Raw genomic sequence first — 15,665 nt, forward strand, 5'->3', positions numbered from 1 at the left:
GGCCCAGGTGGAACCACAACCCAGTTCATGTACTGCTATGGTTGACCTAGCCTTGAGGTTAGATCATCGCATGAATGAAACAAAGTGGGATAGGAAAAGACCGGAGGTGGCACCGTTTCTAAGACTGGACAAGGGGCGGGGAGGAAAAAGCAGTGATGGGGAGCCCATGCAGATAGGGGGCGTAAGAGGTCCTTTGTCGGCAATGGAGAAGGAGCAGCGCAAGGCTAATAACTTGTTTGTGTTGTGGGCAACCAGGACATTACATACGAACATGCCCTAATACGCCAAGAAAGGTGGGAAGCAAGGTGGAGGCGGGAAAAGGAGTGGGCCGGCCTTAGAGGGAACTCAGGTCTCAGGCCCCAGTATGAATAAGTTCCCAAGCTGGGCAGCTAATACGATGGATCACAAAAATTCACATTTGTATCTGTTGGTAACGTTGATTTTTGCATGCACAAAACAAATGGTGTCAGCTATGGTAGATTCAGGTGCTACTGGAAATTTCATTGATATCGGTTTGGCACCAAAGTTGGGATTAGCAGTAAGAGACAAGGCACAGGTGGAAGGAGTACAATCAGTGGATGGTTCTCCTTTAATTTCTGATCCCATTTCTCAGCAAACCCAACCAATTCAGATGAAATGTGGATCAGGGCATATGGAGGAGATTGTGTTGGATCTGATAGCAGCTCCTCAATTTGGTCTCATTTTGGGAATGCCTTGGTTGACATTACATAACCCTAGCATTGATTGGGTCAAATGAGAAGTTTCATTTATAGGGGCAGGGTGTGAAGAACATTTGGAGGAAGTGGTTGGACCGACCCTTTTTCTGGGAGATCAAGTAAGGGATTCACAAGTGGTGGGGGCTGTGGGCCTTGGCATTCCTAAGCAGTATGTGGATTTCGCAGGAGTGTTTGACAAGAAGGGAGCAGAGAGGTTACCTCCACATCGCTCTTACGACTGTGTAATCGAACTCGAACCTGGAGCCAAGTTGCCATGCAGTCGCATTTATGCTTTAACAGAAAAATAAAATCAACACTTAAAGGAGTATTTAGATGTTATGTTGTAAAAAGGGTACATTAGACATTCCACTTCACCAGAGTCATCCCCTTTGTTTTTTGTGCCGAAAAAAGAAGGAACCCTCAGAACCTGCATAGACTACAGAGCTTTGAACAAGGTGACCATAAAAAATAGGTATCCCCTGCCTTTAATATCAGTTCTCTTGGATCAAGTGAATTCTGCAGTGGTCTATACTAAGCTGGATTTGAGAGGGGCATACCACTTGATTCGTGTAAAGAACAGGGATGAGTGGAAAACGGCCTTCAGAACTAAATTTGGATTATTTGAGTACTTGGTGATGCCCTTTGGGCTGTGCAATGCCCCTGCCACATTTCAGTATTTCATGCAGGAAGTGTTGAGGGAATATTTGGACATATTCGTCATTGTACATATTGATGATATCTTGATCTATTCCGAGTCACAAGAGCAACACGTAGACCATGTGCGAGCAGTATTACAAAAGCTACAAGAGCATGAATTATGTGTTAAATTGGAAAAATGTGAATTCCACACTACTCAGGTGGAATTTCTTGGATTCATACTCACTTCTACAGGTATAGTCATGGTCAGAAAGAAGGTACAGGCAGTCATTGACTGGCCAGTGCCTCAATGTATCAAAGACATTCAATCCTTCTTGGGATTTGCCAACTTCTACAGGAGATTCATTTCAAATTTTTCACAAATTGTGGAACCCATAACTAAATTGTTACGAAAATCTTCAGAGTTTCATTGGAGTCCAGAAGCAAATCAAGCATTCAGTGCACTACAAGAGGCATTTACCTCTGCTCCTGTATTGAGACATCCAGATCCAGAAAGACCTTTTCAAGTAGAAGCGGATGCTTGCAATATAGCGGTGGGTGCTGTGCTGTCTCAAAAAGATGGAGAAGGGAGGTGGCATCCAGTGGCTTTCTACTCCCGGAAACTCACTGGTTGTGAGCAGAATTACTCTATTACGGACAAAGAACTATTGGCCATACGAGAAGCATTTCTGGAGTGGCGGCAGTATCTTTTGGGAGCGAGACATCAAGTACTAGTAGTAACTGACCATAAGAATCTACAGTACTTTAAAACTGCACATACGTTAAGTTCCAGACAGTTGCGGTGGTCACAATATTTCAACGAGTTTGACTTCCTGGTGACTTTTCGGCCAGGGAAGAAAAACAGGAAGGCTGATACATTATCTAGACAGCAAAGCTTAGAAAATGTAATGACAGAGGTGAAGACTATTCTTCCTGTGGAAAGAGTGGTAGGAGCAGTGACCAGCAGTCTGTTGAAACAGGTGAAAAAAGAAATGAAGAAACAAAAGAATGAGGCATGGGGCAGGAAACCTTTGGAGACTGTCAAAGACGGGCTTCCGTACTATGCAGGGAAGTTATATTTACCCAATCAAGACTTACAAACAAAGGCTCTGCAGTGGTGCCATAACTCCCCCTTGGCAGGGCATGCGGGGAGGAAAAAGACACAGGAAATGTTGACGAGATATTTCTGGTGGCCAACCTTAATACAGAATACCATTGATTATATTACAAAATGTGAAACATGCAAACAGTGTAAAGCCGATCATATATGGAAGGCAGGACTATTGCAACCCTTGCTACTACTGAAAATGTTTGGACTTCATAACTGACTTGCCTCCTGATAATCATTATGACACCATTTGGGTGGTAGTGGATTATTTGTCCAAACAAGCTCATTTTGTGCCTTGTCAAGGTATTCCAGGGGCAGGGAAATTGGCAGAATTATTCTTACAGAACATCGTTGGGTTGTATGGGTTGCCACAAAGTATTGTGTCAGATAGGGGTCCACAGTTTACATCTACATTCTGGCGTGCCTTTTGTCAAATGCTGGGTATTGAGTGTGCTTTATCTACAAGTTATCATCCACAGACTGATGGACAAACTGAGCGTGTCAATCAGACTTTGGAGCAGTATTTACAATGTTATTTGCATGACGCGATGGATTCTTGGGTACAGGCTTTGTGGTTAGCAGAGTTTACGTACAATAATACTGAGCATGCTTCACTGGGAATGGCACCTAATGAATGTTTGTATGGACAAGGACAGAATATGTTACCAGAACAGTTACCCAGAGTAGAAACTTTTCCAGTGTTGCAGGAGAGAAAATAATTACTTCTGACTATGAGACAAAAGGCTAGAGTAAATTTAGAGCAAGCCAAGAAGGATTATAAGAAACAGGCAGCTCCTCATTATCGAGTGGGTGACACAGTATGGTTATCTAGACGTAATTTACCATTGGCAGGATATCGTAAATTTGCCCCCAGATTCATTGGGCCTTACGAAGTTGTAACATGCATTTCGCCAATGGCTGTGAAACTAAAGTTGCCTGATATCTTAAAGATACATCCTGTGTTTCATGTGTCTCTCCTTAAACCTTCAGTTCCAGGAACACGTGTCCAGAGACCACCAGCCATCACCAAAGAAGGTCAAAGGGAGTATGAAGTAGAGAAGATATTGGATTCAAGACTCAGACAGAGGAACTTGTGGTATTTAATACAATGGAATGGGCTGGTTATGGGCTGGAGGATTGTTCCGGGGAAACGGCCAGTTCGGTGAATGCTCCAAGATTGGTAAGACAATTTCACTTACGTCATCCGGAAAAGGCAGGACATGGGAGGAGCCATGGGAGAGGAGGTAATGTCAGGAGTAGGGTCTGGGGCAAGCCGAGGAGACAGTATACGAGAAAATGAGGAAGAAACCATGACTCCCTCCATGCTTAAGGGGCGAGTTGTAGTCTATGCACTTCGCGCCATTGAACAGCTGAGCCATTAAGAATGTGTTTAGCCATTGACTGCCCGGCCACAGGTGCCGATAATTAAGATTATGCATCACGGGCGGTCATGACGGCGTTTGAGGAGCCTTGGACGAGCTGATGGCGAGTGGGGAAGAAGCGTTCACAGAGGCGAACGGAACAGAAGGCAACACGACAGGGAGAGCGAGCGTTGCTGGTTCGTACTCGCAGACCCTTGCGGTCTGACTCTAGTGTTCATGTGAGTCCCGCAGCAGCCTCCTGCAAGTTTGTTTTCTACGCCGGCCGCGGTGGTGACTTCATTCCTATTGCTGCCTGCAGAATATGCGCGGCAGTAGCACGCAGAGGCTACGGCGCTTCACGCCGACAGTTCCTGATGTCCGGGTGTTCTTGCGAGGCACCCGGACGCTAAGATAAGTACCTCCTAGTATTCATGTGAATCTTGAGAACACTATATGGCGTGCTACGTTTGAGAGACTTATGAGTTAATGTAAACCAGTGCAAGTTACACAGGTTACACTTGGAGTATGAGGCAATACTCTCAGTGCAGAGAAGATTCTCTATCAATGGGAAGGGGTAAGGTGGTCCAGTCCTATTATGACAGGAATGTCACGATTGATGTGCTTTGCTTCTGTTTGCTTATGTTAAATGTCAGCCCACGGGGCCATATGTCATGTTGAATTCATGTAGGGAGTATTCCCTGGTGTGTACCATACAGTTGGTGTTGCTTTATGTCTGATATATGTGATATCTCCATGGTCAGAGTCATGGGTATGGTCAGGGGTATGGTGTAGGGTAATTAAGAACCCAAGTTCCTACTTTAGTACATTCAGACAGTAGACAGGTATACAGGGGTTTCCGTATTTAGTATTCTGTGTTATATATATATATGCATGTTCTCCATTCCCTACCTTCCCTTTGTCATTCCACCCCCCCTTCCCTAACTCCGTCTCCCCCCCCATTGGCTGCCACATGGTTATCTGTGTTCTTACATTCAGACGCCGTGGCCAACCACGGTGGGAGGGTCGATCTATTCGGCTTCTGTGGTTCGGGAGAGGGGGTTAAAACCCTTTCATCCCTTCTTAGACTTGACAGGGCCTTTGCCGTTTTTAGGCAATGGAGGTTCCGGCGGTCAGTTATTACGGTGATTGTGTGTCTGGCGCCCAAGAGGTAGTGCCGCCATGCCTTAAAGGCTGACTTAATGGCCAGGAGTTCTTTGTCTGTGATAGCGTAATTGAGTTTGGGGGTGTGTGAATTTACACGACCAGAAGGCAACAGGGTGTAACTGGCCCGTTTCAGGGTCCTTTTGTGAGAGGACGGCTCCCATAGCCATGCTTGAGGCGTCCGTTTCCACCAGGTATGGGAGATCAGGGCGAGGGTGGCGTAAGATTGGGGCAGATGTGAATCTTGCTTTGAGTTCCTGGAAAGCCTCCTCGGCTTCTGTTGTCCACTGGAACTTTTTGTTGCTTTTCCTTAGTAATGACGTGATGGGATGCACGATTTGTGAAAATCCTGGGATGAACCGGCGGTAGAAGTTTGCAAAACCCAGCATACTTTGAACCCCCTTGAATGAATTTGGGGATGGCCAGTTCAGGATAGCATCTACCTTGTGTACATCCATTTGGATTCCATTCGGGCTGAGAATAAAGCCCAAGAATTCCACCTCGGAGATGTGGAATGAGTACTTTTCGAGCTTGGCGGAGTTTCTCCAATACAGATCGGACGTGTTTAACGTGGTCCTGCTTTGATGCGAAATATACTAGGATATTGTTGATGTACACTAGACCACAGACATCAATCAATTCCCGTAGGACATCGTTCATGAAGTATTGAAATGCAGCAGGTGCGTTGCAAAGGCCAAAGGGCATTACTTGATATTCGTACAAGTCGTATTTGGTGCAAAAAGCGGTTTTCCATTTGTCCCCCTGTTTTACGCGAACAAGGTGATATGCCCCCCTCAGGTCTAGTTTTGTGGAGATTTGGGTATCTTTGACTTGATCAAGCAATTCAGGGATCAGTGGCAGGGGGTAGTGATTTTTTACGGTAATCTGGTTCAGTGCGCGATAGTCGATGCACGTTCTCAAGTCCCCCTCCTTTTTCGGTACGAAGAATAGAGGACTGGCTGCTGGAGACTTCGAGGGACGGATGAACCCGTTGGCCAGGTATTCGTCAAGATAGGCCTTCAGGTGCTGGTTTTCTGGTTCCGTGAGTGCGTAAATTCGCCCACAAGGGATTTGTGCGCCGGGTATCAGGTCGATTTGGCAATCGTATGGTCTATGCGGTGGCAGGGTATTAGCCTGTTCTTTCTGAAAGACATCTTGAAAGTCCTGGTATTCTCTTGGTGGGGTGCCGATTGCCACAGTCGCAAGCGTGGAGGTTCTGGTGTCTATTGGTTGTTTCTCTTGGCGATAACATGTGTGGGTACAAGTCTCGAGAAAGGCCAATTCTTTTGCTCGCCAATCGATTAGAGGATTGTGAGCTACCAACCATGGCATTCCCAAAATGAACCGGAACTGTGGTGCCTTAATGAGGTCGAAACCGATAGATTCTTGGTGTCCATCCTGGCACAGAAGGGTTAAAGCTGCAGTGCATTGGGATACTGGACCAGAAGCTATTTCCGTGCCGTCGACAGTGGTAACAGTGTCGGTGGTTGATTTAGGGCGTAACGGAAGCCCCATCTTTGCCGCAAGATCCTGGTCAATGTAATTCCCAACGGCTCCACTGTCTACGTACGCTCTTACTGCGTGCATCCGAGATGGTTGTTGGTGATTGATCAAGACCACAGATAGGGCAAAATGGGAGGTCTGTTCACTTTCTTCGCTCGACAAGTGGACCCCTACACTTGCCGGGCTGGGGAGTTTTCTGATTCCTTGATGGTATCGTCCTTGTCCGTGGCCCCTACCGTCCTCCTCTGTGGTTTCACAGGGCACTCTTTAAGGAAATGACCTGACCTTCCACAGTACAGACAGAACTGCTGCTGTCTCCTTTTATCCCTTTTCGCTTTAGTCAAGGGGGATTTGACCCTCCCCCCCCCCGATTTGCATTTGTTCTCCTGCCTGGCTGCATGTACTTCGGAATGTAGCTGCCCCAACATGTAGGCTAACTGGTCGGTTTCTGACGTTTTCATGACGCCCAGGTGGAGTTTGATGTGAGGCTTTGTGTTCTTTAACGCTCAATGGTATCCACGGGGATGTCACTCAGCCTGTTCTGACCTCTTACGACCTCGAACCCTTCCCTGGAGGCTACTCGACTGGAGACTGGGCTTGAAACACAGGATTGGTAGAGTTTAACTCCCTATTGTCTCTGTGTGCTTCAACCCCTTATTCCCCGGGGTCCAACCCTTCCCTTTGATCCACAGCTCACCATGTTTTCTTGGATAGTGTGCTCTCCGTCCTGCTTTCAGCACAGGGGCGCGTTGATTGATGCGGGCTCGTTGCTGCCTAGTTACTTCACTGGCAAGAGTCCGACAGGTAAGTATAATGAGTCTTTTGAACAGTTCTCTAACTTCATTCCTTTCCTTCCTTAGATGATGGCCGGCGTCCGGGGATGGCGGCGTGCTGCTGAGATGAGTAGCGCTGAAGGTGAGAGTGCGATGTGCGACGCACTCCTTTCGTATTTGTATTGAACTGAGTTCTTTTTCTGTGTCTTTTAGGTGCCGCAACGTTTTCAGCGTGGATGCCGGTTATGAAGAACAAGTGCGGTGAGTAAGCGCGGTATGCGGCGCCTCTAGATTAACCTGGAGTGTCTTTTCCCTCTTGCAGATGGATGAGAAGTTCCGGAGACAGAGTTCCCCCAGAGCGGCTGGGATTCAGGTAAGCGTTTGAAGCTTGTACAGTCTTTAAAAATAAGCAAAGATTTGCTGAATGCTTACTAATGCCTTTTTTCTGTTCTTTTCCCTTTTCCTTAGGAAGCGGCGTGCCGGGATGGGAATGACACCGCCGAAGATGCCCGCAGAACAGAAGGAGCGATGAATGATGGGCAGAAGCGGTGCAAGGTAAAGCTGTTCCTAACGGTGTTCTTGTTCTTGCAGGAGCTGGGCGCAGAAGAAAGATGCAGGCCTACTGGAGACCGATCCGAACACAGTGAGTGTCACGCTGCAGGTGCAGAAAACACAAAGCATGTTTCTCAGCCTGGGCGTGGCTTAAATAGTCTCTGGGTATCCCAGGTGTCTCTGGGCTGAACCACACCCAAAAGACTAGACCGCACATGCAGTTCTGGGAACCGAAATATGTGGGGGCATTCATCTTGTCCCCATCAATGCACTACAAGTCCAATCCCCAATGTTATCCTATGGGAGTGAGTGAGTCTAGTGCCACAAGCGCCAAGTCTGACTCCAAGTGGGTCTTTGGAAGGATGGAGAGGCCCTTGAGGGCCATGTAGTTGATCGTGGCCTGGCTCCAGCCTGACATCTTGGAGAGCTGGGGACATGAGGGGCAGGAATCATGACAACTCGCCAGCTGTGATTCCCGGTCTTATGTTTGTTTTATCAGCTGTGTGTAGTTGTCAGCAATTGACTGACTCTGCCTGACCCTTGTGTTGGGACATGTCAGGCAAATGGCTCTGGTATTAGTCCGTTGTCGCTCAAGGTGTGAAAAAGTGTTCATGTTGGAAGAGGGGGGGGTACCGTTTCTAAGTATCCTACTGGGCAGGATGGGGAAAAGGTGTCATAAGGAAGGGGATACATCGTCTCACCCTTCAGTGTCCCACTTCCACTCCCCGAGGACCCCCCATCCAGGTGATCCACCCACACTGGTCCACCCCTAGAAACTGGATCCAATAGCGATGGCCGTGTCCTGGCCACCTGGATGACAGATCGACACTAGCGGGTGAAACACCTTCATGTTTCTCACACCCTGTAGTGTTGGGTTACGGGCTTGACTTACGGATCGATGTGAAGCCGTACTTTGCAGTTACGCTGTTTGCCCAGGCCCTTGAAAAGTTCTGGATATACTTTGGTGATATGCCCTTCTGGGGCTAAGTATTTGTGGAACCGCTATTGGCTTCCATGGAGAGGACATGTAGCTGGACGCGGGCTGTGTACAACTTGTGTGCGCAGATCGTGGTGAAAGTACCCTTGCACGGCAGGGGCCTGTTCGAGTCGTAGGGAAAAATGAGGGCCGCAGTTTAGGCGGGTGTGGTAGACGATTGTAGGCCTCCTCACTCAGGACATTCACTGTTGCTCCGGTGTCAATGAGGAATTCTGTTGGTATATTGTGGACCTGGAGAGTTAAGATGGGTCTGTGTTCCTTCGCTGTCTCGTTCCCTAGTGCTCACACGTATCCTTTCCTCCTTTGGCTGTCATGCGAGGATGAGGACTCACTCCCTGAAGGTGAGCGTACTTCCACGTATTGGACAGTTCATATGGGTCTATGAGAGATCCTCCTGTCTGGGGACCGTAGCAAACGTCTGGGCTGTTACCGGGTGCCTTCGCCTTCTGCGGGCGATATCTTCTATATTCACGACTGTGATGCTGGAAATGCATTGGAGGGACAGGGCCTCCCTGTCCTTGTTCTGTCGTCCTTTTTCGTTTATGTTCTGTGTTATTTTCTGTCCAGGAATCCATGTAGGATTCCTGGCAGTGCAGTTCTTACTCTTTTTGGTTTGGTGTACAGACAGTTGGGATACCCTTATGGCACCCATGGGTGGGGGTACAACCCTGTACCCCTAGTGTATGTTTTGGCCATATGTGTGTGGCCCACAGAGCAGGGTATGGGCTGGTGACAGCTCCATTCTGAATTTGACAGGTGCTCTGAGTATCCTTCATTTTGGGATACCCAGGCTCTGCCATTGGAATCAGTTGATTCCTGATAGAAAGCAAGAGGGCACAGGGGCCATCTTGTCTCCTATTGCCTGTTACCTTGTTTCTCCCAAAGTCCTGGGAAGCCCCGACTCTGTCCCTTACCCCTGACTGGCTTTGGGTGGAAGTTCCATATATGGTATTGTGGGGAAGTGCAGGCCAGACTGGCTGGAGCCTTCCCAGTGACTGTATGTTGTGTGTACACCCTTGGGGTGGGACCTGGGTGAATGGAGTGTGTGATCAATATGCACTTGTTGTTATGGGTGTCTAGTTTCTTGTATGTGACACAAAGACTGCCCGAAACTGGTATGAATGCAGTGTGGAGTGCTGAATGGCTGGGTACTTGTCCCAATACACATTCCTTGTTGTGAGCGTCTGAGAGGGAGGAGAATGGCCTGAATGCACTGTGAGCCCGATTGGCTGCCTGACTGCTGAATGCCCTTCTGAGTGATTGGTTGCCCGAGTGTAACCCAGCAGAGTGAATGAGAGACAGAACAGTATATCTGGGGGCCTCTCATTGCTAGAAACCGTTCAGAAGCTGAAGTCGAAACTGATGCTTAATCTCGAAGCCGAGCCCGAAGAAGAAGGTTGACTGCTGTTACCTTCACTGCAATCCGAAAGCTGCTGTGCCGTTGAAACTGATCCAAGGGAGGACCTGGCTAGGAGACCTCTTACCGAGCTATGAGGGACCATCGTGCACCGCTAACCTTTGCGAAGCGCCCTGAGAGCCAGCCTTCGAAAGACTGTCAACCGGAGACGGGGACCGCCGAGGAGAACGAAGAGAAGCACCGGACAGCCGCCCACCATCGTCGACCAGGATTTGCAGGTTTGCTATAACCGCTGGAGGCCCGTTTAAGCTGTGTTGCCCAGAAGCGGGAAACGCTTGACGCCGAGCCGCCGACGACCGGAGCTGCAACGCTCTATTGATTAAGACACTTTAAATTCACGGACGCTCTCGCCAGTACCGCCGACCGCTTTGTTACACCGGAAAAAGTCCCAGCCGCCGATGCGCAGTGGAGCATCCGCCAGTGGGTTTCCCGCCAACCATAGACTCTAGAGAGAGACGCAGACGACTCAACGCCCCTGCTGGGCCAAAGTTCTTCAGTGATTCTTTGCGGCAACTATCATTGTCAATGTGTCCAGCATGCCTCGTCTTCGCAGGACGTCCACAACTGATCGTCGACGGGCACAACCAGGACCAAAGCTGCTGCCTCGACGCATATGTTCACCACTTCTTCGAGGGATCTCGACGATCCGTGGCTCCTCCCTTAAAGGGAGCCGCTCAAGAAGGATCCGTCAACGACCTGATGTCGAACTCTGCTATTCCAGGTACATTGAGGTGATAGAACATTTATAGAAGGAGATGACTCATATAAACAATACATGGACTGGGCTTGTATTATATCTTTATTTACAGGTTGCCCAGGTGGGGGGGTCCTCAAACAGAACTGTGTCTAGTGATAGGGGCCAGTATTCTGCCTTTTGTTTTAACCACCCTGCTTTCTTCCTATGTCTATTGTTGGTTCACATTATTAACTGATTTGTATGACATTTGAACTGAGTAAAGTTGATGCAGTTTAAAGAATAATTGTGGTACCACATAGAAACTGTATATAGTTACCATTCTGGATTAACCTGAGCACAAATTGTGTTATTGTGATTGTGTACATAACTTGAGCCCATTTATATAAAGAACTGTGTTTTCACTAACATAGTGTGTGGACATTCCTTTGTGGGTGCTTGGGGACTACACTGTACTTAAAAACCAGCCTGCATCTACTCCTGTGAGCTTAAGCCTTGATTGCTTGTACCAAATAGAGAATCTTGGCTGGGGTTCTCTGTACCTCTGCTCTGCCATACAGAGAGCAGGACTACAGATACCCCCCTCCAGTCTTTACACTCATGGCTCAACCTCCTGTCGTCTGCCCTTCCATCGGGATGGCGTCTGCTGTTTCTCGGTGAAGAGGCCTGGACGCTTGGCCCTGGGGCGTTCCTGAAGACTGCTCTGAAGTGGTTGTCACCTCCACATGCTGCACACTTCTGGCCGATAGCCGGGCACTTGCCTTCATGGGGGAACTCGTAGCCAAACCTGTAGCACGATTTTGTCGACTGGTTGGCCTTGTCGGTTATCGTTAGTGCCAACTACTTGATGACCTCCTGACCTCTGGGGTCCAATGAAATCGTCACTCGATCCAGGCTAACCACCTGCTGTGTGACTGCTGAGTAGGTGCGGGCCATCGCTAGGATCTCATCGAGGGGCTGCTGTTTCTGGAGCAGTTTCCTTTTGGAGTCTGCAGACTCGCACCCCACAATGACTTGGGAGCAAAGTGCTATGTTATTTGACTATCGAGGGCAAGCGCAGTGCTTCATCCGGATGCAAAGCCGCCCAATGCAGTTGTCCATGGTCTCTCCTCGCTCCTCCATGGTAGTATGAAAGATATGTCTCTCGTAGTCTACGTTGGTGTGTGGTGCGAAGCAGGAGTCAAGTGATTCACGAATGTCCTCATCAATGAGTTCGTAGAGCATGTCCCTCACGGAGGCACCCACTGCTAAGGTAAGTATATTTTTCCTTCTCTCCTCATCCATGGGGCCCATCGCCCCCACATATACTCTGAAGTCTCTCATACATCAGACTTACTGGGGCCCAAGGTTACCTGTGTCTCGGAGGCCAAAAACGTGGGGCAGCTGCCACTGAGTGACTTCTTCCTGGCTGTGGTGAAAAGACTAGGAAAGCCTGGCAGGGCCAGTGGCTGGGATGTCCTCTTCTGACATTGTTAGCCCCTATGAATTTCCAACCTTCACTTTATTTCCTCGGGCCTTGCTCTTCCTCAGTGACCCGTGTGGCAGGGCCAGCACTACCTCCTCCTGGAAGGATGAGGTTCTTATCCTCGTGCTAGGCCTCAGCTTCTTCCTGCACGGAGGCGTGCAGCCACTAAGGGGCCTTGCGTTCCATTTTGCGCCTTTGAAGTTCACAGCTGCAGCCCGGGTTGTGATGCTGCCTCACGAACCTCTTATCCCTGCTGGCATGTGCGGGAGGAGGGGGGGTGTTCACCACCGCTCCCCATGGTGTGAGGACACTGGGCAGCCCGGGCAACAGGAAAGAGCAGCCGAAGCGGACCACGCCTCCCGCTTGTCCAGGGGTGAAGTGCCATGTCAGGCAAGACCACGCCGGGTCCACCTTCGTTGCCAATGTTACACTGGCAGCCGCGCTCACACACGCCAGGACACCAGACATATTCTTCTCAATAAGGAGACCCACACAGATTCTAACTGGTGTCAACTCCTTCACTTTCCTTCACTTCCCTTCCCCTCCCAGGTCCCACCCCGACCCTAACCCCGCCTTCCACAGAACTATGTGGATTACATTACAATTTCTGTCGCTGCCTGTTCTATTAAAACCCACGAAACATTTTAAACCATCTTGGCAGAATTGCTAAAGGTGCCAGGACAACAGCAGTACGTCACTGCCAAACATCGCGAAACGAATGACTTCCCGCACTTATAGAACGCCTGGTCCGAAAATCTGAAGCCCAATAGTAGCTAAAGGCTGCCCTAACAGACATTTTCTGAGATTGACGGGCAAATAAACCTGTCAAAATCAGCGAATACTGGCTAATCGGTTTGCTGATAAGTGGCATTTTTTCGGGGCCAATTAGCTCCTTAGTTGTGGAACGCGACGCTATCCAAAGCCAAGGTTTTATAAGGTTGGCTTCGGAGTCCACTGACCGTAGATTTGTACCAGAGCCAGAAAACGTTATTTCTTCACCTAATTGCTCCATGCACGCATGGGACGTGCAAAACTTGAAGGTAGATCTTAACCAATAGGAAGACGGGGCAGTGATGGAGGGGGAGGAGTTTTTTTACCCAGTCCCCGTGGGACCGCCTCCTTACTTATGAACCCCCAACGAGGACCTAATAGAGGGACGAATGTGGGAAATCAACAAGATGCCAATGGTGTGTGAACAACTTGGTACTTCATGCGGTCTCAATCTTTTCAATGACATTTGGGCAATAAAAGAACAGAAAACAAGGAAATGCCACAAATTAGTAAACACACACATCTAAAATTGATAAACCTATTAATTTCTACAATACATTCAACCAAATAGTAAAATATATGTACAATGTCTGAAATACAATTTGTTTTTTAATCTTTAAGAAAGCTAGTTTACAAAAGAAATCTATAAGCGTCTCTGTACTCTAGGCAGGTCCCGAAGAGATTCGTGTTACTAAATTCCCTTCCGAGATGGCCGCTCTGTTCCCGCATCTCAATGAGCCGATTACAGTGCAGCTTGTCTGTGCAGGTTTGGCCGTAGCATCAGACCCTCCCTCCAATCCCGCTCTGATCTGAAAGCTGTGTAGGTTCTGTCAGAGCTGACCAACTGCAGCAAACGGGGAGGAGAACTGGGGAGGTGACAGTCCAAGGGCAGCAGTAATAGGAGCCCCTAGCTGACAGAAAGGCTTGCTAAACAGTTGCTGCATGTTCTCTTCGGTGCAGCTAGCACTGCCCCTGCTTGCTCCCTTTTGTACATCGTAGACACAGTCACCACCTCTGTTGCTGCACTGCCTACTTTTACGTGTGCATCTTGCATTGCTCTTTCAGCTTGACCCCCCCTCTCTCGACTGCATTACTCAGTACAGTTCTGTTCATCTGCCTTCGTCCACACAGCTCTGTCTCCGTTATGTCGCCTTCTCCCCTTCCACTGTGACCGCATCCTAGGCTGCCTGCATCCTCGTCTCAGAGATTTCCCTTTCGTCTATCACGTTTGTACGCTGACCCTGTAGTCTGCTCTTCTTGGTTGACAACCAATTTCATGTGGAGCCTTTCTCTCTCCTTGGCATCCGCTGTCTAGCCTTGGCAGCTCTCCCCTCTTCTTGACAGTCTTCCCCTCTTGTGGCTTTCTACAGCAATTTCCCTAATTGCTTTGCACGTTTCTGGTGAAGAGGGAAGGTGGACTGTTCTCTCTCTGACCTGTCAGCATGCCTTTGGCCAGGAGTATGTCGGTTACCTCCCTCACCGGCTTGGAGGACTGGGATGATGAACTGGACCTGGAGAATACTGTGCTCTTTGAGGTTGCTTGGGAAGTGGCCAACAAAGGTAAGTCTTGTGCCCCAGGTTACTATTTGGCAGGGCCGACCTGCTCAATGGTGGAAACAGTAGGAGTGGCTCTATGGCGTAAAGGTGTTGTTTGGCAGGCATTGAAATGCATACTGTTGTACCCAATTTTTGTTATACATTTATGTATTTTGATGTTCTATAACGTGCCTCAGGAAGGGATGTTCTGCTTCACATCACCCAGACCGGAAGGGAATTGTGATCGACAAGGGACATGGGTGGGAAGATCGGAAGGGAACCTAGTTGAGTAAGAGCAGTGCTGGAAATGGGGTCGGGGGAATGTACTGGGGGAACCCTTTCATCCTTGAATGGGCCAGGCCGTGGGAAAGAGGGGCAGGGCCACAGGCCATGTTATGCAATACATTATCTCTTCATAGAACCTAATCTTGGCGATTTGCATAAAAGTAAAGGGCATTATGGGAACATAAGAATGTCCACAATTTTACATTTGAAACAGGTCTAATAGTGATTCAGTAAGAAACACTTTTCAGTGAATAATGTAAGTTCATCTCTGCAGTTTTGATTGGTCATACTACTCACTCTAAGAAAAAAAATGCCTTTACATTGCAGGGCATATATGCCAGTTTGGACAGCTGCAACAAGTATGTGAGGCTTTGGCTGTTTCTGTATTGAGTTTCCCATGCCGATTCTACTGAAAATGTCTGCTTGTTGAAACGTGGGTTGCTTGTGCATGTGATAAATAGGCTTCAGGTCCATCTCACTGGGAGTTTCTGTCCCAAAGCTGAGTTATCACACACACGAGCAACCCTTGCTTCAATGAGCAGACTGCTTTCCGAGATGCAAAATCTCCTGAAAGCACAGGTTGGATAGCTGCGTGTGATAGCACAGCTTCAGAGCAGACCCAGTGATTGTCTTGGGCAAGACCCTGTGTCTGGGAACAGGGTACTACTCAGGAAAGGCTCTGGCAAAGCA

At 48.5% G+C, this 15,665-nt stretch overlaps 1 protein-coding gene across 1 annotated transcript in view; it reads left to right on the forward strand.

The window, feature by feature from the left end:
- The first annotated feature begins 14,002 nt into the window (after positions 1 to 14,002).
- The window catches only part of GYS1 (glycogen synthase 1), a 279,620-nt gene continuing 277,957 nt past the window's right edge, over positions 14,003 to 15,665 (forward strand). Inside the window, exon 1 of the mRNA XM_069605881.1 lies at positions 14,003 to 14,714. Within this exon, the coding sequence (XP_069461982.1) occupies positions 14,597 to 14,714 (118 nt within the window). The 5' untranslated portion in view covers positions 14,003 to 14,596. The remainder of the gene's footprint in view (positions 14,715 to 15,665) is intronic.

This window comes from Ambystoma mexicanum, chromosome 1p (assembly GCF_040938575.1).
Source record: "Ambystoma mexicanum isolate Mex_15411 chromosome 1p, UKY_AmexF1_1, whole genome shotgun sequence".
In the NCBI taxonomy this organism is placed as follows: Eukaryota; Metazoa; Chordata; class Amphibia; order Caudata; family Ambystomatidae; genus Ambystoma; species Ambystoma mexicanum.